Raw genomic sequence first — 26,260 nt, 5'->3', positions numbered from 1 at the left:
CTTCTTGCTCTCCTCCCTGCTGTATTTGTAGACCTCTTAAATGTGTTCTAGGAGCATGCCTTATTTAGGAAAAAACAAGGCAATAAGAGGCTGTTATATTGCAAGATGCCTGTCTGGAAGCAGCAGGTATAATTGATAGAATGTTGATATAATTCTTCAAAAAGCTCCAGACTAGAAACAGCATGATGCTCGATTTTATAAAATTAGAGCAAGATTGAGGCTTTTAAAAAAGGCATTGATCCCTATGGCTTTTTACATTGATTGTACATGTTTGTACATTATTGTTTAGCTGCAGGAAGCATAGTGTAGATGATCTGAGACATAAGAATAGAAATCCAGGTTAGGGACAAACATAGTTCCCTACCCTATTAATTTAACTGGACTTGCATAGTTGACAGCATCATAATCTGCTTGAAGAACTTGAAGGCCAGAACTTGAACGTTTAATCACCTGAAGGCCTAACATGTATGACATGAGCTAGATATCTGAATGATTAAATGGATGCTCAAGTAAATAAGCCATTTACACTACAAGCTGTGTCATAGGATGCATTGTGGAGAAACACATATTGAAACATAATTTACCTCAGCTGCTTCAGTCATCACTTACAGTACTGAAGCATAATTCAGCTGCTACACCATCATATACTGAAGAGCAAATGGCCCAAGATCACCCAGTTGGCCTTGTGCCTAAGGTGCAACTAGAGCCCGTAGCCTCCAAATTTATAGCCTGGTATAAGCTGAACCAAAGTGGCTCTCATTTTAAATTGCAGTTATTTCTGGTATTTTCAGTGAGTCTTTAGAAATGATGAAATTTTCTTTGACAAGATGGGGTGTTGAAAATTACAACCAAAGTCTTATATGGAACAGTAGAAACTGACGTGAAAACAAGTAGATAAAGAATGTAACAGGAGGGGAGGGGAGAGAAGAGGAGAGAGGGCTAAAGTCATACGAAAGCTAAAGAAGATGACTTCCAAGTAGGAAAGGTAATTTCAGAGAGTAAAACATTAGAGGGCAGGTTTAATGTATGTATTATGCATTATGACCTTTTGAAAAGAAATCAAAATGGAATAGGATTCATTCATTATTTATAATCTGCCTTTCCTTTTCTTTCCTATCACAGTTCCTATGTGGTAGGTTAGAATGAGAGAAAATACCCAGTCATCCACCCACCTCTGTGTTTTAATTGAAAAGTTTTACAATACATTTTAAGCATAAACTCCTTCCCTCCCCCTCCCCACCCAACTTCCCCTCCCTCCCCTCCCCCCCACTTCCCAGAGCTGAATACAGGGTATTGCCTCTAACAAACTTAAGCTAAAATATGCTAACCAACTATAAATACACTTTAAATCCTATCACTCTTTAACTCCACTTAAACATAACTAAATAATAATACATCTTATAATTCTAATACTCATTCATATATTAAATGAAATTTTTTAGTCCCATATTAATTCTGAATATAATCGGTCCATCTTCTCCATTCCAAGATATATCTCTGTTGCGATTGCTCTTTCAAATATGCTAAAATTGTTACCATTTCTGCCAAGTTTGAAACCTTTGAAGTCCACTCTTCTATAATAGGCAGTTCCTCCTTCTTCCAGTAATGCGAAACCAAAAGTCTTGCTGCCTTTATTAAATTCAACATCAATTTAGTTTCTACAACAGTACAATCTATAATAATACCCAACAAGTCCACCATATATGATAGTACGTTGCAACATTTAGATTGATAATTTGAATACATACATGCAATCTTTTTAAAAACTAAATACCATCTATAAAACATTTTATAAAAACTCTCATAAATTTTGTGCCTGAATAAATTTAACATTTCTGACCCAAATTTTTTCCCAGGTATCCATTGTTATTAACTCCTGAATATTCTGGGCCCATTTTATCATACAATCTTTAACAAATTCCGTTTCTGCATCTATTTCTATCAATACATTATGTATCCCTCTTATATGCACTTAACTTTGATCTCTAATTTGTTTTACCAAATTTCTTTCCATCTAACTTATATCTGGCCATACTGAAACCAAGTTTGTACTATTTTTCCTTCTTTTAAAATATTAAATGGCTTTAATTGCCATACATTTCTTTCCAGTCTAAAAATATCTTTATATGTAATCACACCATGTTTAAATCCCAAACTTATATTTTCTATAAAAACATTATCCACCTTTTTATCATACAATTAATATACATACCAGCCATATAATAAATCACATCCCATCTTTCAAATCAAAAAAGAATTTAGGCAATCTTGCATGATTGGAGTACTTTTTTTAAAAATTCCATTTATATCCCGCCCTTCTCCGAAGACTCAGGGCGGCTTACAAGCTTAGCAGTAGCCTTCATTCTATGTATATGCCTGCTTATTAGGGCTTTCACACACACCCCAAGCGGCATTATTACAAAGTCAGCTTAATTGCCCCCAACAATCTGGGTCCTCATTTTACCTACCTCGGAAGGATGGAAGGATGAGTCAACCTTGAGCCTGGTGGGATGCAAACCTGCACTAATTGCAGGCAGCTGGTGTTACTTAAGGAGGCATGAGCCCACTGCTCCACCAAGGCTCTTTAAAAGGGCCTTTTTTTAATCTTTCTGTTTATCCAGCACTCCATTCCAGTCTTCCATTAAAATACACGATTTATAATCCCATTGAATTATTTTATAGAAACTTTGTTACCATTTTTTGCGACTTAATGCTTTCGGAGCGTGGCTTGCAGATCCTCAAGAATCTGCATCTTTGATCTTGCTGCCCCCACTACTTCACTATTAGTAGATTCTTGAGTTGTAATTGTAGGATACTGTTTCTGTTGCAGTTGTTGTGCCTTTCGCCTGGTTGCAGCCTGTGTCACTCTCGGGGCCTTTGATTCTTCTAATGAAACCAAGGACTGCGCAGTTTCCAGAGTTTGCTGTACTTCTTTTGAAATCAGCGAAGTGATTTCTTCATCTCGCTGTATGCCTTCCGATTGTATCTGTTGCACTCTTTCTTCCTTTCCTCTTTCAAATTCTGGGGATGGCGGTGAGTCTGCTTTCAGTATATTACAATAAAAATCTCGTGCCTTCAGAACTGTATTAAGACGATATCTTGTACCAGCATAATTCACCACTATCCCAGTTGGTATCTCCCATCTAAACTGGATCTGTCGTTTTTTTTTTAATTCATCTGTCAGGAAAACAAACTTTCCTTTTTCTTAAAATTCTTGGTGGAATTTCTTTCAGAATTAAGACCTCTTGATCAGCCACTTTAAATCTGTTATTATAAAAAGCTTGAATAATCGCATTTCTAATCGTTCTCTTTGTGAATAATAATAATAATAATAATAATAATAATAATAATAATAATAATAATAATAATAATAATAATAGTAAAGTTGGAAGGGACCTTGGAGGTCATCTAGTCCAACCCCCTGCTCAGGCAGGAAACCTTATACCATTTCAGGCAAATGGCTGTCCAGTCTCTTCTTAAAAACCTCCAGTGTTGGAGCATTCACCACCTCTGGAGGCAGGTTGTTCCACTGGTTAATTGTTCTAACTGTCAAGAAGTTTCTCCCTAGTTCTATGTTGCTTCTCTCCTTGATTAGTTTCCATCCATTGCTTCTTGTCCTGCCTTCAGGAGCTTTGGAGAATAGCTTGACTCCCTCTTCTTTGTGGCAGCCCCTGAGATATTGGAACACTGCTATCATGTCACCCCTCACCCTTCTCTTCGTTAAACTACACATACCCAATTCCAGCAACCGTTCCCTATATGTTTTAGCCTCCAGTCCCCTAATCATCTTTGTTGCCATTCTATTTGGAGATTGGGCAATACACAGCCAGTTATATTAATGAAGTTTGTCACATCCTTTTTCAAGACTGCAGGCCTCACTATCTCTCAAAGGGAAGTGTGGCACCTCTTTGATCCAGCTGCTCAAGAACTAGGATCTTCTTTCCTCTGTAATAGCACACCTGACATTATTATTATTGTGCAAAAACTGTTTTACTCTCATTGGAGCCAAAACTTTTACTTTGGAAGTCATCTAATCACTTTCTAATCACTTTTTTGAAATTGCCTATTAATTATTCTAAGTCTATTAAAGACATTCAGAACAACAGATTTACAAAGTCTCTTTGTGGTGAGTTTGTCTTCAACTCTGAAGAAAAGAAAAAATAATTGAAAGCTTAAGGAAATAAACAGCAAAAAGCTAAATAAGATTTTAATCTAAGAAAGCTATAAATGAACTAAGAGTCCAGATAAATTAGAAATATTGACCTTTACTCTAAGATTTTTGAGAATAGACTTATTTTTGTTATCTTGGCAAGTGTGAATCATAACAAAAGATGAGTGATAATTTTTGGAAGCTAGATACTACAGGGGACTAAATTTTTTAAGCAGAAGAAAAAATACATGCTAAGATTTGGATGACAGATTGCAAGAGCCCCTTAACCGGAGAATAAATTTGTTAATTACTGATTCAGTTTTTCCCATTGTCTCTCTCTTCTACCAAGATTTTTTTTTCTGAAACAAGACTTTTTTTTTCATTTGCATTTGCCAAGTACAAATAATATACTCGGCACAGGAAAAAAATACTGTTGGGAGACTGCTGGGCCCAGCAGTGTTTGCTTTGCTCTGATTGGTGCAAAATTTTCGTCAAATATTTTGGCTCTTCTTGAGAGGCCTCCCATTGTGTTTGACCCTGACCTGCTCTAACCTGCCCAGAATTGGGCTTTCTGTACCTCTTCTATATACTGTTTATAGGAGAATGCTTTATGGTGGGAATACTACGCCATCTGGACTGTTGGGTTGAAAACAAAATTCAGTCTGCCTATACCTATAGTGTAAATGTGGAATGTGGAGCAGATTTTGGGAGAGAGGAAATAAGTACTATAGAGAGTCTTCTGTACTTGGGATTGGGAGAAGAGTATGAAAGAAACAGATTATTAAATATTTTATATTTCTAATTGTAAAAGGGTAAGGTGATGAAACGTTGTTGGAAGTGGCTGTTCCCTTATTTACATAACATTCAAATGTAGGCATCATATATGAGTATAATTTTATGGAATAAAATAAGGAATGAGCTAACCAGTATGATATATTCCTGCAGCTCTGTTGCCAGACTGAACCAAAAGGGGAAAAAAGAGAAGTCAAAATCTCTACTCTTACAACTGAATCTTTCATATTAAATAACAAAGTTACTTATGCCTAATACATTTATGGAGTAGTTAAGAAGCAGAATAACAGCAAGTTTATCATATGAAAATTAGCAGAAAGTAAGTGGAGGGAAATAAACCATATAACTGGAAAGGGAGACATTTAGAGAAGCGTATTGCAACTTTCTTTTTTATCATGGTTCTGCACAGTTGGTTGCTACCTCAATTTTCTTGTATCCTATACTACCTGTGAGCGATATAAACAGCTACTACACGTTGAAGTGCCAGAATGGTGCCAGAATGACTATAAAATTTATTCTTCTGGACCTTTTGAAATGGTCTCTTAATTAGATATAAAGCCATAGTACTGTTCACCCCTTATCTAATTTTTAATTTAACTACTCGAATATTTTTTACATGTTGTGCAGAGTTCCCTTTTTAAAAAAAAAGTGTTTAGTTTTCCTGAAGGATGTTGCTAAAGAACACACTATAAATAAATAGAAATACGATAACGCCATATAAAGTCTGTATTCAAAGAAAGCAACGTTGAGATTGCAATGAGGTCACCTACCAGAACCAATAGTTCTGGCTCCTAGTTGATGCAACTGGACCAGTTTCAGATATTGTACTACTGATGAAACCTTTCCACTATGAGGATTTGGCTTTAGCTTTTAATCCTTCTTCAGCTTACTGAATGTGATCAGAACAGCTGGAATGATGTATGAAGATCACCCCATATGTACTGAGGATATAGATCATGAACACATGGAAAAAGATTGGCAGTCCAAGGAAACGACAGCCAATTGCTAGCCATCAACACACCAGTCAGCCAATAGGAAGGCACCACATAAACATGACTCACAGAACAGCCCAAAGCACGTATTCCAGTAGAGAAATTACCTGAAGATGGGCTCCAGCATGAATCCGAAAGCTGTGAAGTGTATATCTCTGGTCCAGTGACCGACCCAAATTCAATTTCACATGGAAAAACATTTTAAAAGCTACATGTTGCAGGGGAAAGCATAGGACTTGTAAGAAATAAATGACAGATAATTATACTGACATATTAAAAAGACTTTAAGCAGATAATTAAAATCTTTGGACATTTGTACAAAGGAATGTTCATGTTAATTCTTTTTAAAACAGGATTTTAGAAACAAAATAACTTTCAAACACTTTATTATCGGAAGCTATGCTCACTTTGCCATGTCGTATCTTTTCTGGAGTTGCTTCTTTTGAACTGCAAATAAATGCAGCTTACTGGCTTTTGGTTTTAGAAATGTTATGAATTACAAGTTTATTCTGGTTTTATACAAGTGATTAAGTATGGACTTTGAAGAGGAATAAAATCCCTTGACTAAAGTTCTTTTCCATGCAGTGTTCTTGGAAGGGCTTGTGTTACCTTTCTTCCAAGATGGCTTGTTGTTGTGTTTTTACTTTCCAGTCTGTCTAGTAGCCCAGCAATTCCCAAGTGATCCCCCCTTCTAATATTAATCAGAGTTTATCTTGTTCTGCTTCTGAGTTCAGACAAAATTCTGATATTAATCAGAGTTTATCTTGTTCTGCTTCTGAGTTCAGACAAAATTCTGATATTAATCAGAGTTTATCTTGTTCTGCTTCTGAGCTCAGACAAAAGTTCTAATATTAATCAGAGTTTATCTTGTTCTGCTTCTGAGCTCAGACAAAAGTTCTAATATTAATCAGAGTTTATCTTGTTCTGCTTCTGAGCTCAGACAAACTTAGCAAAGTGAGGCTGTCTTCACTTTATGTCCACTGTGATAGTAACTACATGGTATCCTGTTGCACCTCCAATGAATTGCCAATCGATATCACTGAAGCAGTGTGTGTGTGTACATCTATACAGCAGCTTTACAATATCCTACTTAAATATTAAACCTGAAATCAGGAAAACTCTCAGGCTTCCTCCTTCAAAACAGAATAGAAACACAAGTTAAGATAGGCAAGAAAATGATAACCGAGCACCTGTCCAGCCTAGACGAGTTCAAATCACCAGGACCAGATGGATTACACCCGAAGGTTCTCAAGGAACTGGCTGATGTGATCTCAGAACCACTGAACTATACCTTTCAAAGATCCTGGAGCACTGGGGAACTACCAGAGGACTGGAAAAGAGCTGATGTAGTTCCCATCTTCAAAAAAGGGAAAAAATGGATCCAGGAAACTACAGACCTATTAGCCTAACCTCAATACCTGGAAAGATTCTGGAAAAGATAATCAAACAACGAATCAGCAAACATTCAGAGGCAAACAAAATCATTGTTGTGATTCAGGGTCAGCCTGTGGGTTCGGCAGTTGGGTCGGACGACTCAGAGGAGGAGGAGGAGGGGAGTGTTGAAGAGCTTGCTGAGGGGGTTGGACAGCTTGATGAGAGCCCTCAGCCAGGCCCCTCTCACCTGGTCACGACGCAGACCCAGCTGTGTGAGCCTGACAGCGTGGATGAAGATGACCCACAGCTGGCCCTGTTCAAGGACGCAGGAGGCAGTCAATCAGGAGTAAACAGAGGAAGGCAATGGGGCTCCTCGGAAGGAGGCAGAGAGAAGCCACGCCCTGAACTGTATTTAAGGGGGAATGCGTGGGAGGGCTGGTTTGCTGAAGGCAATCCGCTTGAAAAGCTCCTGTTTCTTGGTTCGTGTCTTGTTCTATTTGTTTTTGTAGCAATAAATTTGGCAGGCGTAATTCCAGCCTCTTGCCTTCTTGTAAAAGGGGTTGTCCCTGCCTTTACTGCAGGGCCGGTAGCAGGCTGGTACAGAACAATCATTAATAAAAGCCAATATGGGTTTGTCAAAAACAGATCATGCCAGACAAATCTTATTGCATTGTTTGACCAAGTAAGAAAATTAGTGGACCAGAGGAATGCTGTGGATATAATTTACTTGGACTTCAGTAAGGCATTTGTTAAAGTACATCACAACCTACTACTTGATAAGATAGAAAAATATGGGTTAGACAGCATCACCACCAGATGGATTCGTAGCTGGCTGACAGGCCGTACTCAGCGTGTGGTCCTCAATAGAACAGCATCTACGTGGAGGGAAGTATGTATTGAGGTGCCCCAGGGCTCTGTTCTGGGCCCAGTGCTCTTCAACATCTTCATCAATGATTTGGATGAGGGAATAGATGGGGAACTCACCAAGCTGGCAGGAATAGCTAACACTCCAGGAGGATATGGACAGACTGGGCGCTATCTAACAGAATGAAATTCAATGGTGAAAAAAGTAAGGTTCTACATTTAGGCAAGAAAAACCAAATGTACAGATATAGTATAGGGGGTACCATGCTCAATAGTAGTAACTGTGAGAGGGATCTCAGAGTCCTAGTGGACAATCACTTAAATATGAGCCAGAGTGTGCTGCAGCTGCCAAAAAAGCCAACACAGTGCTAGGCTGCATTAACAGAGGGATAGAATAAAGATCATGTGAAGTATTAATACCACTTTACAATGCCTTGGTAAGGCCACACTTGGAATACTGCATCCAGTTTTGGTCACCACGATGTAAAAAAGATGTTGAGACTCTAGAAAGAGTACAAAGAATAGCAACAAAGATGATTAGGGGACTGGAGGCTAAAACATATAAGGAACAGTTGCTGGAATTGGGTATGTCTAGTTTAATGAAGAGAAGGACTAGGGGTGACATGATAGCAGTGTTCCAATATCTCAGGGGCTGCCATAAAGAAGAGGGAGTCAAGCTATTCTCCAAAGCGCCCGAAGGCAGGACAAGAAGCAATGGATGGAAACTAATCAAGGAGAGAAGCAACCTAGAACTAAGGAGAAACTTCCTGACAGTTAGAACAATTAACCAGTAGAACAATCTGCTTCCAGAAGCTGTGAATGCTCCAACACTGGAAGTTTTAAAGAAGAGACTGGACAGCCATTTGTGTGAAATGGTATAGGGTTTCCTGCCTGAGCAGGGGGTTGGACTAGATGACCTCCAAGGTCCCTTCCAACTTTACTATTATGATTATGGACAGTAGTTAATATTTTATTGTTATGTATATGTAGGGGGTGTGGGTCTCTATATATGTGTTGTTTATAGTATGCTTTAGGTGTGTGTCATTATGAGTTTCACTTTGAGAGCGGGCAACTAAATTTCATTTTTGATGTGTGCCGTTGTGCCCACAGTAAAAAATGACAATAAAGATTATGTATCTGAAAAAATATAGGTAGTCCTTGCTCAGTGATGGACTAAGTTATGATGAAACACACACACCCCGGCCCCAAGCTACTTATGTCCTTTTTCCATAGTTCCAGTGACTGCACCCACCCTTTGATCCCATGACACATTTTGGGCACAGCTACTAGGGCACTTTTACAGGCAATTTATGACTTTGGGGCTGGTCTCCAGCAAAGAACTCCCAAATGAATACATAGATTCACTTAATGCTTCATGACTGACAAAGAAATGTCATGAAATCATGTTTAGTCAGGTAGGTACCTTGACTTATGACCATCATGACCTATAGTCATAAGTCAAGGGCTACCTCTATAACATTAGGTGGACTTTCAGATAGCAAACCTTGTTTGCAAGAACTACATCGATAGCACTCTCTCCCAATATTTTGGCTAATGTGCATGAGGAGGCTGTGCAGAGTTCGCTTGTCACTGAATGGCCTTAGGTATGCTTGAATGGGACCTGGAAATAGAAACATGTTTTTTAAAAAAAAAACTGTAGACATTATTCTGTATGGAATGATTCTCGGTCTTCTTTTTACAAAGCAGCATGGCTGCTAATGTAATGGCCGTCAGAGTGGATTGCTGTACTTTAAGTAAGGTTACCGTATGTAATGTGACAATTTTTTGACCTTTGATTATGCCAATAAAGAATCCTGGGAACTTACTGTGCAGTAAAAATAGACTGTAAGAATGGGAAAGGCTGTAATTGTGATAAATAAATATGAGTATGTTTATAGTGGTGCCATTCATTCCAATATTCTTTGAATCCAGTGGTTCTCAAACATTGTGGTCCCAGGACTTTTACATTCTTAAAAATTATTGAGCCCCCCCTCCCCCAAGAGCTTTGGTTTATGCAGGTTGTATCTATTCATGTTTACTGCATCAGAAATTGAAACTGAGCTCTTTAAAAATATTTATTTGACTTTGCAGACCCCTTCAGAGACCTTTCCCCCACTGAGTCTCTCAGGACCATGCTTTGAGAACAGCTGCCCGAGAATATCTTAGATATCTCTTACATTAGACCTCCTAATTCCACAGAGGCTGTTTTCTGATGCACCCAAAGGGTTGAATTCAATGCTAGATTATCTGTTTACTGAAACCCTGACACCTGCTCCCAGACAAGAGAAGGGTAGTTTTTTGGTTTTTTTAGCAGATGCAACTCATCTGTTTTGAGTTTTATACAACCTGTGATTTCCCCAGAGTGTTACTGAACCACAATTTCTCACTTCCTGTGCCACTAGGCATGTGAGTGAGATTGCTAAAAGTTACACTCCAGCAATATCTGGAACACTGTCTCTCAACTTTGGCAACTGTAAGATGTACAGACTTCACACATTTTCAATTTACAGTACTAAGGTTGAGGGACTGATCTAGCAAGATGTATGTTGCCATTCTGTGCCTATCCTAATTCATGAAAAGGTAGTCCTCAATTTACAACTGCTTGTGTATCAGCGATTCAGATGGCCTTGGAAGACACCTATCCTTGCACTTATGACCCTCACATCACCACCCCACAATCATGTGATCACAATTTAGATGCCGGCAACTGGCTCACATTTACACCTGGTTGTAGTGTCCTATAGTCACATGATTGCAATTTGCAACTTTCCCAGCAAGTTTTCCACAAAAAAAATTGAGGAAGCTGGATTTGCTTAAGAACACATGAATGTCTTTATGAGCAACACTGTTTCACTTAAGAACTGTAGCAAAAATGGTCATAAAATTGGGTCCAGTCACATGGTGACTCAGTTTATGGTCTCACTGATGCACAACAGAAATTCTGGTCCCAAATTGTAGTCATAAGTTGAAAAGTACCTGTAGATGAATGGTTGGCATTGATTATCTCAGGGAGAAAAAAAAACCAAAGATTGTAATGATAGGGTTAATTAATTTTTCTTTCTTTCTTCATTTTAGTATCTGAAAACTCTAAAGCACCAGATAAAAAAGCTGTCTCATCCAGCCGGCCCTCTTCTGCCCTTTTAGGACAGGGCATTAATCCTGCAGGAACCAAGATAGGTATTACAGTAATTTAATTTTTCCCAGCGTTTTCTGTATATTGAAATGTGACAAGGTTTGTTATACTTTAAGCCAGCAACATTCTGTAAATTTTAAATATTGCTGTTTTAGTTCTGTTTCAAGTATGCTGTTTTGTGTATAAATTGTTTGCTGTTATTTTTAATCCATTTCCTGGGGACGCTATTGATTTACTTTAAATAATTCAGCAAACCGATGCAGCATTGTTATTAGGAAGAGTCATACATAAGCATAGGAAATACAGTCAAATAGATATTACTGCTTGAAATACTACAGCATTTTATTAGCCCTGCAACTGTGTTCATGCTTGCTATTGTATTGCTGATTCTAAACAGATAAAAGATAACATAAGGGTTTGCGTCACTGATGACTCGCATTTGTGAGCCTGCAAAAAACTGTTGCATGTGCTAGTAGAAGAAAAAAACACCATTGCCTGTGAATTCTGAAAAATAATGTATTAAATGTTTTGGAAAAAATAATTCTGGGAATCCTATGGAAAAAAGTGAATACAGATTGTTTTTATTTTAGTACAAGAAGTAATTCTTAAAGAGTTATAAGTTTAAGTTTATTGAATTTATATACCGCCCTTTTCCCGTAGGACTCAGGGCGGTTTACAAAGTATTTAAAAACATCAATACAATACAAGAGTTAAAAACAGTTAAAATAATTAAATTTGATCCCTGAGGGGGAAAAAAACCCTAGTCCTCAGCTTACAGTCATTCATTTTGCAAACCATTCAAAGTTACAATAGCACTTATAGCCATCATTACATCCCCAAGATTCACTATGATCAAAATTTGGGCACTTAGCAACCAGCATAACTTTATGATGGTTGCAAAGGCCTGGGATCACATGATCACTATTTGCAATCATCCCACCTGGCTTCTGACAAGCAAAGTCAATGGGGGAAGCTGGATTTGCTTAATGACTGTGTGGTTCACTTAATAACTGCAGAGTGATTTGCTTTAACAGCTGTGGCAACAAAAGGTTGTAAAATTGGATATGAATCACGTAACCGCCTTGCTTAGCAGTAAAAATTCTAGTCCCAATTGTAGAGGATTACCTGTAGGATAGGATTCTACAGCATGTTGTTGTGAATTAACTTTAATGCAAGCTACTTAGAGTAGGGGTCTTCAAACTTGGCCCTTTTACGACTTGTGGACTTCAACTCCAGGCACTGGCTGAGGAATTCTGGGAGTTGAAGTCCACAAGTCATAAAAGGGCTAAGTTTGAAGACCCCTGACTTAGAGGTTCCCCAGTGTATGCACTCTGCAATTGCAGACTGGAGTTCATACCACTGAAAGACTCAATATGCTGGACAGAGAACACTATGGAGTACTTCCAGATGAAGCTTTTAATATGAAATTGCTTTGCCTCATTCACTTATTTTGAGAGCTTTAGATGACCTTGTCAATATGTAAACTATTCCATTACCTCTCATTGCTTTCTCCAACATATTTTTCCCAAGAAAAAAAGAACATTAAAGGGGGAAAATATGGGATAGAAGCCCAATACCTTTTGATTATTAATATCTGGAAGCATTGCAGATTTCAGGGAAAAGTCTAGAAAACTTCAATAATATAGAAATGTACATGTTCCCGGGTATTTATTTTTAATGTAAGTTTTCTAACTGATTTATGGAACTGATCAAAATAATGATGGATTTAGACCGGTCCTCTGCTTCTCAGATGTGTCAGAAATGTAATTCCAAGTTCCCAACTAACACCTGGAAGATACATGGTTGGGAAAGATTTTAATAATATGTTCTTGAATATCGTGGGGAGGAAATGAGAGGAATTTTTAAAGACTCTGTGCCTTTTATTTTGTTATGAAATAAATTCTGAATTGGTTTTAGAATCCTGCATTTTTTAACATGGCATCTTAAGAATAGATTTTTATGGATTGATGCTTAGAAGTAGGTTCTGTAGAATTCAGGAATAGCTGCCACTCATATAAGATGAATAGATTTTACATTATTTTCACTAATTGTATACCAGCACTAAAAGTTGATGAAAGACAGCGACTGGCCAGAGAACGAAGAGAAGAACAGGAAAAGCTTTTAGGTAAGTCATACTTACTAATAAAACAAAAAAATGTCCTTACTGATGGGTTGTCATAGCACAATATTACTGTCCTTTGGATTATATCTCCTCCCTCTCCAAGGTTCAAGTAACTCCTGCCCTTTAAATGGATATTGAAGGCCTGGCTTTTATTCCTTGGCTTGGCTTGGGTGGAACATATGTCCCCTGAATGACATTGTGTTAATGTGTTGGAGCATATTAGCTTCCTGGTTGTTTCTATTTTTTATTTCTTTTGTTGTCCTTGGTTTGTTTTTAAACTTACATGATGCCTCAAATTGAGCTGGGCAGCCTTCTAAATATGAGAGAGAGAAATATGTAGGGTTCTTGCATTTGATACCGTGAGCTATGATAGGTGTGGAGAGAATAAGGAAGTTCATTTTGAAAGGTTTGCAGGTGCTAGAACATTTTTAAGTCCAGAATATATAGATAATATTTGGAAGCAGCTCAGACAGAGACCTCCCTAAATCACTGAACTCTAAGGAGAAGGATATCAGACTTTTACGATTCTGTTATAGTAAACCAATCTCAATAAAAGTAATTTTAACCATCCTCTGGAGTTGACTTCATGGTCTGGTCTGGCTGACAGCATAAAATGTGTTATATGCATGAATATTTTTTTTGAAATTATAAGCACAGATCATAGAAATCCAGGCCACCCATGCATTTAGCAACAAGATTTTACATTTGCTGCAAGATAAATAGTAATTTTCTGCACTGAGTGAATTGGTTGGATTTCATGGCATAAATAGCCCCCTTCAAAGTACAGAATTCTGCAGTTCTGCACAATAACATGTATAGTGCAGAAATTGTTGCTTTATTAAGGATTGTATGAATGGGGGTAGAAAGCATACCACCCCAGATCATTATGCACGTATCTGAGTTTGATCTAAATTGACACAAGTTTTGGGATTAACAATTATATCGCTTGACCAGTTTCTAAGAGTTATTTAGATTCATGTGAAAGAATTGAGATAAAAAGCTAGCTACAGGACAGAGGAACATAGGCATCTAGGGAAGATACTTAGACAATATGTGTCTTACGAACCAGAATATCAGCTTAACAAAAACCAAATAAGACTCAGGGGACTTTTTCAGTGTGAATTCTCCAATTATAGAATACCATCTCAGGTTGATTCTATCTAGATAACCCTTTGTTAATTTTTTTACTTTTACTTTGTTGCTTTTCGTTATATGGTTTATTGTTGTTGTTTGTTGTTGTTAGTTGCAAAGTTGTGTCTGACCCATCGTGACCCTATGGACAACGTTCCTCCAGGCCTTCCTGTCCTCTACCATCTTCTGGAGGCCATTTAAGCTCACGCCTACTGCTTCAGTGACTCCATCCAACCACCTCATTCTCTGTCATCCCTTTCTTCTATTGCCCTCAATCTTTCCCAGCATTAGGCTCTTCTCCAGTGAGTCCTTCCTTCTCATTAGGTGGCCAAAGTATTTGAGTTTCAGCTTCAGGATCTGGCCTTCTAAAGAGCAGTTAGGGTTGATTTCCTCTAGGACTGACCGGTTTGAACGCCTTGCAGTCCAAGGGACTCACAGCATATTCTCCAGCACCATAGTTCAAAGGCCTCAATTCTTTGGCGCTCAGCCTTTCTTATGGTCCAACTTTCACAGCCATACATTGCAACTGGGAAGACCATAGCCTTGACTATACACACTTTTGTTGGCAGGGTGATGTCTCTACTTTTTAGTGTGCTGTCTAGATTTGCCATGGCTTTCCTCCCGAGGAGCAAGTGTCTTTTAATTTCTTGGCTACAGTCCCCATCTGCAGTGATCTTGGAGCCCAGGAAAATAAAATCTGTCACTACCTCCATTTCTTCCCCATCTATTTGCCAGGAATTGAGAAGGCCGGATGCCATGATCTTGGTTTTCTTAATGTTAAGTTTCAACCCAACTTTTGCACTCTCCTTCTTCACCCGCAACAAGAGGCTCTTTAGTTCCTCTTCACTTTCTGCCAGAGTGGTATCATCTGCATACCTTAAGTTGTTGATATTTCTCCCGACAATCTTAATTTCAACTTTTGATTCATCTAGCCCTGCCTTTCTCATGATGTGCTCTGCATATAAGTTAAATAGGCAGGGCGACAGTATACAGCCTTGCCGGACACCTTTCCCAATTTTGAACCAATCAGTGGTTCCGTGTCCAGTTCTCACTATTGCTTCTTGACCCACCTATAGGTTTCTCAAGAGACAAATAAGACAGTCTGATACTCCCATCTCTTTAAGAACTTGCCACAGTTTGTCGTGATCCACCTACTCACTTAAAAGTGAAATGTCTTAGAATTTCTTTTTTAATAAAACACTGAATGAACTTTTAAAAATCTGATTTGTATTTTTTAATTGTATTTTAGTTTATTAAATTGTCTTTGGGGTTGGTTTTCAACTTTTAATATTTATTTTTTAGATACTTATCCTGCCCTCTTTTCTTTCATATACAACTCAAGGTAACAAATATACCAATACCTCTTTCTTCTCTTATTTTCCCCACAACAATAACCCTGTGAAGTGAGTTGGGTTGAGAAACAGTGAGAGACCCTGTTAGGCATATGGTTATAGCCTACCAGGTTGGGTTGGAGATATATAAACCATGATGTTATAACCTTAAGGTGCTAATTGGCCAATGGGTGTGTAGGTTTTTCCAATGGCCATAAGAGGGAGCTAGAAACGTGGCTTCTCTCTCTCTCTTTGCTCTCATTGTTTTTGCTTTTTGGCTTACTACTGTGTTAAACCTTAGGAACTGTGTACTTGACCTTCAGACCGGTAAGAAGACATTGTATTTTGGATACTCCCTGAACTGTTGCTGTTGCTTATCTGTTGTTATTCGTGTATGACCTGGACTGTTTATTCGGATTGTGTTTTTGTTTTTACACCTAATAGTAAAGTATTTTTCTGTTTATCACAACTCAGTGTATCTGTGTGGTTACTGTGTGACTCTTACTATTCTCAGTACGCTTTTGCCTGTGTAGGTTCCTGATAACTCAAGAAGCACTTTGCTAACATTGGTTATGGGCCCAGATATGTACTGAGAGTTAGTACACACAGTATCATAGCTGAGTTTGTGTTAGCTATCCAGTGTAAAAATGGCACAAGAACAGTTGTCAGGCATCTCCTGGATAACCTGGTTAGATGGGACCAACTACGTTACATGGTCGACACTATCACGAACGTAGATATGTCGCAAAGTGGCCCAACACCTAGCAGCAGACACCTCACCATGAATATGGACAAGCTGCAGGTCATTCAGTGTTAGTCCAATTATGCATAGAGCTTTTTCATTGTCACGGTTAAACTTGGCTATCTTCTGTGCATCGTCCTCATCTTCTGGATCCCAAGCAGTCACATCTGGAGGGTCATCAACTACAGCCCATAGTCCTTTCTTGCGCAGCAGCAAGCAACACTAACAGCTAACAGACCCTAAGTCACCCATCTGGTTTTTCATGCCTGAGGTAGGACTAGAAGTCATAGTCTCCTGGTTTCTAGGCCAACGCCTTAGCCATTATACCAACTGGCTCTCATTTAATGGATTATATAATTGTATAATTATTTAATGGATTTTAGTCATAGTATCATGCATCTGTTCATTTATTTGATGATTGTTTATTTGAAATATTTTAAGCCCTTGTAATGCATCTCCAGGTTATGCTCAATGTTAAAAATACATTAAATAAAATACAGTAATAAAATATATTTTTACAAGGGCTGTAATTATGCCGGCAGATGATTATGGCTTTTAAAGGTGCATTGCTATGTCTTTAACATATAGCTGAACTATGACCTACGACTGCAATTGAAATTGGATTTCTGTTTTGTCGCATAGTCATCCAGATGTTCAGACTGGATTTGGCATTTTTATCCACCTATTGAGTCCTTCCTAAGGACTTGGGATAGGCAGATGTTGATGTTTGATGTTATTAGGTACCGTTGCAGGATGTAAGGTGTTCTGAGCAAAGCTGCCTTTTGTATTTTGTTAATAATAATAATAGTAATAGTAATAATAATAATAGTAATAGTAATAATAATAATAATAATAATAATAATAATAATAATAATAATAATAATAATAAGAAGAAGAAGAAGAAGAAGAAGAAGAAGAAGAAGAAGAAGAAGAAGAAGAAGTAGTAGTTGGAAGGGACCTTGGAGGTCATCTAGTCCAACCCCCTGCTCAGGCAGGAAACCCTATACCATTTCCAGTTCTTTGTCTTCTCTTCTGCTGTGTCTAGATACTGCCATGTTTCTTCTGCTGTCTCTAGGTACTGCCATGTTTGCTATCCAGACATTTTTTTTCTTTCTTATTGACACTTGTTAAATCTGGAGTATTATGTGGCAGATGTCTGACAGTCCCAGAGCACTTTAGTTCTACATTTTCAATTACTTTCTCTGTTTTATGGTCCCACCAGTTCTTGCTTACAGGCAAATGGTGCAGTATTTCTTGCAGAACTTCAAGGGTACCATTGTTGCTACTTTGTCATGCTGCTTGTAGTCAGTCTGTGTGATCTTCTTCCCAGCAGCTAACCAAGTAGTTCACTGTTTCTTCAGCTTTTTTGCAGAAGCAGGACTTGCTGTCTGTTGCTGTTTTTTCAAATCTGATTTTGTATGCATTTCTTCTTAAGCCTTGGTCTTGTGCAGCCAGAATTAGCCCCTCTGCCTCTTTCTCCAACTTTCCTGCTCTTAGCAATTGCCAGGTCTTGTTATTATATACTTTGCCTGTAATTTTTAAGGTCTGGCCATGTAAAAATTTGTCTTCCCATATCTCTTTTCTGTTCTTCATTTGGTCTTTCCTCTAGGCCGGTTTGGTCTCTTCAGTATTCAGTAAGCCCTCCTGGTATGCTAACTTCAGTCCCTCTTCTTCACTGTCCTTCAAATATTTTTCCAATATCCTTTTTTCTTCTTCAACTGTCCACACCCACCTATTTTCCTTGGTAAGAAACGTCTGTCAATGTCACTGCGAGGATTCAGGGCATGATTCATTCTCTTTATTTTTATTTTTAATTTGGTCTTCTGATCCAGGGCTTTTATCTCTGCTTGAGTCTAGTTCACTTCTCCAATTATGCATTTTATGACTGGAATTGCTCAGGTGGTATTTCCTCCACTGAGTTTGGACTTTAAGATTCTCTTGATGTATTTACTTCTAACCCTTTTCTTGTCTTCAGTGTGCTTCTTATTGTCATCTTGAAGGATGCATTTGCCCCGCAGGTGAAGCTTTGACACATTGAAATCCAATGTGATATGCCATTCTTCAATATAAAAATTATAGATGAGTAATATTTTTACTCATGACTAATAACACAATGAACATCCTTGTGCTAGGCTTTGTAGCCAGATAAGAATATTCTGAATGTAGTTGGGCAGACTTTTGGAATGTATATCTAATGTTCTACTTAACAATAAACAGGAGGCAAAATAACTTAACATTTACAGGCATTATTTATTTATTTATTTATTCGTTTTATATACCGCCCTTCTCCCGGAGGACTCAGGGCAGTGTACAGAGCAAAGTAAGTATACAATAAACCAACAATAAAACAAATAAAACCCCAGATCTACAAATAAAACCCCAAATCTATCAGGCCAGGCCTTACAACTGTTGGTTTAACAATTGTTCAAAATTACGAAAACCTTGGAAAAAGTGACATGACCTGTACTCACCCTTATGGCCTTTGCACCATCAATCGGGGCAGATATGCAACTAGCTTCCATATATGATTTGTACAATATCCTGCAGTCATGTAATTACGATTTGTGAACTGTTTTTGCCTATTTGATTTCTATAGCCACCCATCTTAACAAGTGATTCTGGGTGGTATACATTATAAAAAAATTAAAAAATTAAAAAAATTAAAACAGTACAAAATAAATATATATAGCACCAAATAAAAACTATTACTAGGGAAATGGGGCCTTTAACACACTCAGGCACACAACCAATCTTCATGGCCTTATGAAAGGCCAACAGGGTTGGGGTCATCGTATATTTGAATATTCTGTGGAGAATATTCCAGAGGGCAGGGGCTAAATTTGCTTAACAACAGGGTGATTCACTTAGTGACCATGGTGATTGGCTTAACAACTTGTGTAAAATTGCTATAAAACCTGGTCTGACTCAACTTATAACCACAATGATTTATAACAGAATTTCCAGTCCAAATTGTGTTGTAAGTTTAGGACTACCCTTAGATATTGGTACCTGGCCTACCTATTGTGGGTTCAGAAAATAAGCCTTCATATACAGATGAATGACTACAGTAGAATTTCAAAGCCAGAAGCTAGACTGGAAAGTAGAAAAATATCCCAGAAGACAGCACTGACAAATAACATCTGTATGAATGCTATGAATATGTCCATGTAGTTAAACCAAAATCAAAGTCAGCTCAAGGGAATCCTTACTTGTAGCTTAGTGAAGAAGAATTGACCCAATAAGGTCCCTAAACAAAGGGAATAGAGAGATGTAGATGCAGGTACAAATTTCGGTCACTGTTTGTGTAAGCATCAGCGTGCAAGATTCAGGTTTTGAATAATTTGTGACAGATTCAAACTGCCAGTCTGGTTTAGTGCCTAAAATGCTGGTCTAAGTCCTGCCTTAGGCATGGAAGTCAACCAGTTGACTATGAGCCAGTCATTTTCTCTCAGCCATTAAAAAACAGACAAGCCACTTCCAAATGTGTTGGCACGAAAGCTGCATGAACTTTTCCAGGCAATTGACAGGAGTCAAGACTGACCCAAAGGGGAAAAACTACTAGCTACTTTTTGCTTGCTAATAAATGTATTCCTTTCAAGAAGCATTGTGAGGATTCTTGCTGAGATGGTAATTGATAATGCTGTAATACCAGAATGCTTTGAACTTCTTTAAATATGGGCTATTGATAGTTAAATATTCATGTCATAGAAAAATACCCCCTCAAATGTGTGAAATTTCCTTTGATATTCTTAGCGGCAAGAGAAGCTGCTTGGCTAGAAAAAGAGGAGAGAGCAAGGCAACATTATGAAAAACATCTGGAGGAACGTAAAAAGAAACTAGAAGAGCAGAGGCTAAAGGAAGAAAGAAGGCGAGTTGCAGTAGAAGAAAAACGGAAGCAGCGAATAGAGGAGGACAAGGTAGGAGAAGTTCCTTACGGCAGGGCTCCCCAACCTATGGGCCACGGGCACTTGGCCAGTGGGCCGCGGAAATGGCTGGCCGGTGCACACATGCGTGGGTGCGCATCCCCCCCACTCGCACTAGTGTCTGCGGTCCCATTTGCACATGCACGTGGGCATGAACGGGGACACCAGTGCAGGGGGGGTGTTTGCGGCCCATTTGCGCATGCACCACTAGCCCAGGTGTGTTGCACAGCTTGTTTGCGCATGCGTGAACGGGCCACTAGTTGCTAGGGGGAATGCGTGGCCATTTGTGCATGCTTACGGTGCCAATGCATGCTGCATGCGCAAACAGGGCTGCTAGTGCTGTGCCAGTGTGTGTGGCTCCATGTCCGCACGCACCAATTTTAAAGCTGTTCTCCTTCCCTCCAGTCCATGAGCCTGGAAAGGTTGGAGACCTCTGCCTTACGGGATCTATGAGGCAATAAGTTTGTATATGGACTAGTGAAAACAGGGCAGATAGTGGGTTCCAGTGAAATGTAGCCATCACATGCCAATATATAAGTTAGCCCAGGGGTAGGCAACCTCGGCTCTTTTATGACTCGTGGACTTCAACTCCCAGAATTCCTGAGCCAGCTCTGGCTCAGGAATTCTGGGAGTTGAAGTCCACGAGTCATAAAAAAGCTGAGGTTCACTCTTTTTGGGGAACCAGAATTCTGCCACTTACGGGCCTCCTTCTTGAATGTTTCTCATTACAGCTGTGTAGAAAAAGAGCAGGGACCATGGCAGTAAAGACAGTGGAAATATAGGAATTCATTGATGCCCCCTCTCACTGGATTGCCTTAACATCAACACATTTTATCCAATTGATTGTATTTACCATTTTAAAGATTATTAAAATGAATGAAATAAAGGCAATATCACTTCAGGCCAGTGTAACCATTTGCTATCTCATTAGGAACGACATGAAGCTGTTGTACGCCGCACAATTGAGAGGAGCCAGAAACCAAAAGAAAAGCAGAATAGGTGGTCCTGGGGAAGTACACTTCATCGTAGCAGCAGCGTTAATAATGCAGGTAAAATTGGAGGCCAGGTACCTCACCCTATCTCCTTTTTATTTTGTACTAATAGATATATGAGTTATTTAACTGAAAATTCCTTTCATACTGAATTGCGTTTTAGACTTTAACTACATATGTCTCCAGATGTGTGGTGCCTATTTCTTTTCATGCTTAACTTTCCGGAATGACAAATTGATCTAATATTTGGACATCTGATCTCTCCTTTCTAACTTCATTTGTATTTGAATTTGTATGATTTGCTTTGTCCGTTTCTGTGTGCTAGCACTCTGTTTGTTTAAGCCAAGCTTTTTGAAATCATGAATTTAATTAGATTTTTAGATAAGTAATATGATTCCTCATAAAGCAATGAAACCGATGATATATTTTGTTGTACTTGTGAAATCCTTTGTATAGGGAGAAAAATCCAGTACCTAGCATTGCTTATTAATTAATATTTAAAGCTCTTAGGCAGATTTCTCTTTTCTCTAAATGAATTTGGCTTTGGAGAGTTTCCCCCCCCCTTCCATTCAGTCCTATCCTATTCTTGGAGACTGGCTGGACAAGTCCTTGCGGTTTTTTAGTGGTTTGCCATTGCTGCCTTCGTAGGGCAGAGAGAAAATGACTGACCCAAAGTCATCAGCTGGCTTTGGGCCTAATGTAGGATAAGAACCCACAGTCTCCTGGTTTCTTGGCCAGCACCTTAACCACTACACCAAACTGGCTGACTTTGAGAGATTAACAGCTATTAAATAAATAAATAAATTATGGCTTATCACTTCTATATTTTCCTAAACATGTTTTTTAAAACGTAATACCGCATGGTGTTATAGATACAGTAATATATAATGTAATATTTATATCTATACAGTCTGGTGCAAGTATAGATGCATACTATTAGGTCGGCAGTTTTCAAAATCATTGGGGTGTTTAAAACCTTGTGCATACACTGTACCCTTCTGCTGTTCATTTCAAGCAGCCAATCTCTTTTCTCAGGTCTCTGTATGAGTTTTAGGCTATTTCAATAAATAGGGGAGGGGTACACATTAAAAAGGGATGCAGTGGCTCAGTGGGTTAGGACGCTGAGCTTGTCGATCAGAAGGTCGGCAGTTTGGCGGGTCGAATCCCGAGTGCCGCGTAACAGAGTGAGCGCCTGTTACTCGTCCCAGCTTCTGCCAACCTAGCAGTTTGAAAGCACGTAAAAATGCAAGTAGAAAAATAGGGACCACTACGGTGGGAAGGTAACAGCGTTCCGTGCGCCTTTGGCATTTAGTCATGCCAGCCACATGACCATGGAGACGTCCTCGGACAAGCGCTGGCTCTTCGGCTTTGAAACGGAGATGAGCACCGGCCCCTAGTGTTGTAAACAACTAGCACGCATGTGCCGGGGAACCTTTACCTTTTACCTTTACACATTGGTATCTGACTTCATTGAACTATAGGTAGCTTATTATATTAAGAACATAACCATAAGTGTCCTCCTCTACTACAGTCAAATTCAGAGGAAACTCCATACCATAGGTCCTGCAAAAAAGGATACTATTTTATCTGTTTCCTAAATGTCATAAAATAATCTAGAGGAATTCCTTAGTTTTCACCCAATCAGTTCTTGGGGATACATAGCAGGTCCTCCTCAGCTGAAGGAGGATCTTATTACAGATGGATCTGAGCTATGCAGAAATTGTGTTTCTATTAATACTTTATTTTCTTCCTTTGAAAATGCACTAGCAGGCATTCTTGTATTTGTTGTGGGACAAAAACATGTATTGTTGCACTTAAATTATAAATAAAATGTTAATGTCTCCTTTAAGACAAATTCAGTCTTTAGCAATTTCATGGAGACCTCAATTCAGAGTTCTTTTGGCAAAAGTATGGAAGTGGCTTGCTATTTTTTTAAATTGCCTAGTCTAACTGAAAACTTTAGATTTCCTGGTGTTTTCTCCTATTCAAATACTAAACTTTTTAAATATATATGTATCAACCAAAATGAGCTAGATACTGCTACAAGATCAAATTGTTGACTTTTTCATAACAACGTTCTACCTGTTATTTTTGCTTTTTGTGTAACTTGACTGCTTCCTTTTAAGTTTTTCTTTACTTTTGAAAATCATTGTCTTGCATTCTGTCCTAGGTTATTTTGTTGAATCATCCTTCACTCTTCTCGATTTAGCAGGCTTGGAGTACCACTTCAAACCTCTGGGTGGTGCTAGAAAACTCGGTACATAAATCACTATGATTTGTTGAATTCATCACAAGTAGTTATCTCCTCAAAATAGGCTCAGTATGCCAATACCTAATCCATCTTTTTATAGACTGTGTGCATGTCTAACACTGCATAGACTAGAGCTGATAGAAAGCCCTTGCTTTTTCCTCAAGTTTACTGAATTTATTACCGGGCGACTTAAAGAATGTGGCACAACTTCTCAAAATGCATTATACAATTCTGAAGCAATGCTGCCTATTTGGAATATTTTCTTTAATCTTGAAAAACTGTTTTCAAAAGTCTTTTGGATACAAGAAAAAAAGCATTGTTTTTGTTTTTCTATTACTTATTTTATTGTAGAGTTCTTTAAAAATACGTGTTTATTCTCGAAAACTATTCATGTTTTCAAGCATGATTTTGTATTTTTCAGTGGTGTAATTTATCATTGCATTTTTAAAAAAACATCATCAGCACTTTGAGAAAGGCAAAAACAATCCTGTTGCAGGATTACCCCATTATGTAGCTACCTATGCTGCAAAAGATGCCCACTGGTTATCATTCAGGAACCTTTCCCACTATCTCCAGATCAGGTGGCACATAAGACTTCTGGAAAATATTTGCATCAGCATCTTTCCTAGCTCTTCTCATGGATTCCTTTCTTTGCTCTGAATCCCATTGTCTCATTCTTCTCTCCATGCACCTGTTCTTTTTGTTTTGAAAATAAATGTTGGCTTTGGAGGAAAGTGGCTTTATGTTGTTTTGAAAAAGGAATAAAAGGATGTCAAATGACTGCTGGGTCACATTGCTGTGTATCCATGCTGAAAACTCAACTGTCCTCTAAAAAAAAACCAACCCGAAGTCATCAAGTTGGAGAGGAAATAACAGAGTGAAATTACATTGTGTGCAGTGTGCACTACAGTGGAAATCCTTAGTTGAAGCACATCATGCAGAAGATAAGGAAGAGTTGAATGTTTCCCACAAAGCTACAAGAAATGAAGTTAAAAAAAATACGAATTGGATTATATAATGTTTATCCAGATAGCCATTCAGTGATGCAACTTTTTCTCGATCTGACATCTTCCAGATGACTTGGGGCAATAATTCTCAGAATTCCCAACTAGCATAGCATTTGTTCTCAGCTGTGACACACCCCCTCCCCCCAAATATTTCCAGGCAGAATAACTCAAAGCTGCCTCATCCTAACTGGAAGGCATCAGGGTAGAGAAGCTGCAGCATTGGTTTCTAACATGTCAGTTGTATTAAATGTTGCTACCCTCTAAGGAAAACATTTTTATTTAATGCATCAAAATCATTTCCACACCATGGCCCTTAAGGGGGTTAACATCAACCCAAACAACCTATAACAGTGCTATTAAAATTTTGTAAAATAGTGAGATTTTTGAAAGCGGAAGTAGGTCTGGCTATGAGCTGCACAAAATTCTGCCTGTAGCACTTTCACAAGAAGTGCCTGGAAATGATCTCGCAGGAACTTCTTTAACTTTAAAAGTTCCTGACTTTGAAATTCCATGGTTTTCTTTCTGTATCTGCCTTGTTTCTATCTCCTTCCCATATGAACATACTAGGTCATGTCATATTGAGGGATTCTAGTTTATAGGATTCTCTTAACAAATAGTTCAATGTTCTTTTAAAAAAAATATTCATTTAATTTCTCATTTCCCTCAGGTTTACTGCATTATCTTGAATGTCAGTAAAGTACAATGAAATAACCCTTTTAAATCTCATTGCTTTACTTCTTTGTTTGCATTCATTTCATTAAAGAGAACATTGCTGTTTTCGTAGGAGTTTGGTTGTAATTTGGAATTAAGTGTGCAATCCTATATTTATCTTCTAAACAGTAGAACCCTCAATTGGACTTATTGCAGGATAATTATAGGATTCCATTTTGTGCCCAATCTTTGAGTCACCTAAAAAAGAAAATCCCTTGATATGTCCTCATAATAAAGCATAAGAAAACAAATCTTCCTATTTATGCTCTGGAGGACTACAAAGTCACATTACTGCATGCGGGCTGTCAATTAGCATTATTTCCATTTGTTTTAGATCCAGACAGGCGATCTGTTTCAACAATGAACCTTTCGAAACATGTTGATCCAGTCATTAACAAGCGGCTCTCCTCCTCATCTGCAACATTACTAAATTCTCCAGACAGAGGTACAGTTTGGAAGAAAAGTGAAAAACAAAGGACCAAATTTTTTTTTCCATATGATAACTGTTTTGAAAAATTTGAGCAGCTCTTAAGTAATTTCCTTTATATTATTAGAGGAAACAAAATGTGGCTTTGGACAAAAAGCCATGTTTTGGATAGGAAAAAGGACACACATATTTGAAATGTCAAAACTTACCTGAATCCACATATTTAGCAAATACATAAAGCAGTGCTTCTGTCAGGTTTTTTAGTAAATGGTTATTTTTAAAGAAAAATTATAAGAGCATCTGCTCATTTCTCCATTG

General features: G+C 38.2%; 1 protein-coding gene across 6 annotated transcripts in view; it reads left to right on the top strand.

Annotated features, from left to right (window-relative positions):
• Positions 1-26,260, top strand: part of MAP7 (microtubule associated protein 7) — a 112,038-nt gene that overhangs the window by 60,903 nt on the left and 24,875 nt on the right. For 4 of the 6 annotated variants that reach the window (XM_081339862.1, XM_081339859.1, XM_081339860.1 and 1 more), the window contains exons 2-7: positions 11,248-11,349; positions 13,365-13,430; positions 20,385-20,548; positions 21,486-21,603; positions 23,717-23,803; positions 25,850-25,960. In XM_081339862.1, the coding sequence (XP_081195988.1) occupies positions 11,248-11,349; positions 13,365-13,430; positions 20,385-20,548; positions 21,486-21,603; positions 23,717-23,803; positions 25,850-25,960 (648 nt within the window). The remainder of the gene's footprint in view (positions 1-11,247; positions 11,350-13,364; positions 13,431-20,384; positions 20,549-21,485; positions 21,604-23,716; positions 23,804-25,849; positions 25,961-26,260) is intronic. The other 2 variants (XM_081339863.1, XM_081339864.1) reach the window with 1 other exon arrangement.

This window comes from Vipera berus (genome assembly GCF_964194415.1).
Source record: "Vipera berus genome assembly, chromosome: 1".
In the NCBI taxonomy this organism is placed as follows: Eukaryota; Metazoa; Chordata; class Lepidosauria; order Squamata; family Viperidae; genus Vipera; species Vipera berus.
Note: the sequence above shows the minus strand (reverse complement) of the source record. Positions and strands in the feature narration are given on the sequence as shown.